At 35.4% G+C, this 1,256-nt stretch overlaps 1 protein-coding gene across 2 annotated transcripts in view; it reads left to right on the top strand.

Annotated features, from left to right (window-relative positions):
* si:ch211-1i11.3 (mitogen-activated protein kinase kinase kinase 5) overlaps positions 1-1,256 on the top strand; it is an 18,658-nt gene that overhangs the window by 8,575 nt on the left and 8,827 nt on the right. For both annotated transcript variants that reach the window (XR_004332261.1, XM_032517416.1), the window contains exon 15: positions 430-557. Coding sequence is in view for 1 of the 2 variants with exons in the window: in XM_032517416.1 (XP_032373307.1) it covers positions 430-557 (128 nt within the window). In the remaining variant the exon portion in view is untranslated. The remainder of the gene's footprint in view (positions 1-429; positions 558-1,256) is intronic.

Genomic DNA, 1,256 nt, shown 5'->3' with positions numbered 1-1,256 from the left:
TTCAGATAATTTCAAGTCTTTTTGCAAATGATACCCTAAATGGGAAGTGATTTGAGAGAGATAACACACACTGGTATGCTCTGGATCCCCAGTGCTCTTTAGGAATCTAGGGGAAGATTGATGAGTGTTTAATTTCTTTGTTTGCTATTCTATAATCTGCACAAAGAGTTTAGGCCCACACTGCAGTGTTATGTGGAAATTAAGGATTCCCTCAAAAGTTCCCTTTAATTTATTTAAATGACTTTTTAAGCATTTGCCAAACCTTGTTGTGTCCAAGACATGGTACAGTATTTATCTTTTTTATAAAGCTGAAAATTTCCGAATGTTTTAAAACAACAAACTATCATATTTATCATAAGTATTGCATTGTTGACATTGTGAAATTAGGAAAACCTCGCAGTCACACCTTTGGTCCTCTCTGCCTCCCAGGTACTCCCAGCCCCTCCATGAGGAGATAGCTCTGCACAAGAGGCTTAAACACAGAAATATTGTCCAGTACCTGGGCTCAGTCAGTGAGGGAGGTTTCATCAAGATCTTCATGGAGGAAGTACCTGGAGGTAGGAATCCTAAAATGTAAACTTCTAATACTTTTAGCTTCAAAGACCAGTAGAGGGTAACTGTACATACACACATGACACCCTAATAAAATATATAAGGTATTAACAACTTTTTCACAAATCAAAAACATGAAAAACAAAATCCCTATACAGTATGAAACTTAAAAACTTGAAAACAGGAAATTGCCTGAGGATGTCTAAAATTAGTTTTTGCATACATTCAATCAAAAAAACAAAAATACAGTGTGATATTTTTCTTCAGTTCTGATTTATTTATGCATTCACATCTGCTCATACAATTGCTGATGCCTGTTCACTTTAACTTCACGCAGAGATTTTGGCTAAGTCAAAGTCAAAGTACTTTTATTGGTCTCCCTAAGGAGAAATTTGCATTGGACTCAGAGCAACTTAGCTGCAAGAGTTACAGACACGACGACAGCACAGGGTTAAAAAAAAAAAACAGTTAAAAAACAAATATACAGTCAACATATGGGCTACTCGAGGGCCTGTGCAAATAGCAGATTTACGATTTCCTATACTAAATAAGATAAAAGCCATACTTCAAAACAAAACCAATTTCAATCATCCATCACAGTCACAGATATACCTTAAAAATATTCATAGTCATACTTTCATCTCTGCTCATTAATGAGCTTTGCTGCAATAGGGACTAATGAGTGCTTATACCTGTTATATTTA

The sequence above is a fragment of the Etheostoma spectabile genome, chromosome 6 (assembly GCF_008692095.1).
Source record: "Etheostoma spectabile isolate EspeVRDwgs_2016 chromosome 6, UIUC_Espe_1.0, whole genome shotgun sequence".
NCBI classification, from domain to species: Eukaryota; Metazoa; Chordata; class Actinopteri; order Perciformes; family Percidae; genus Etheostoma; species Etheostoma spectabile.
This window is presented reverse-complemented; position numbering and strand designations above follow the sequence as displayed.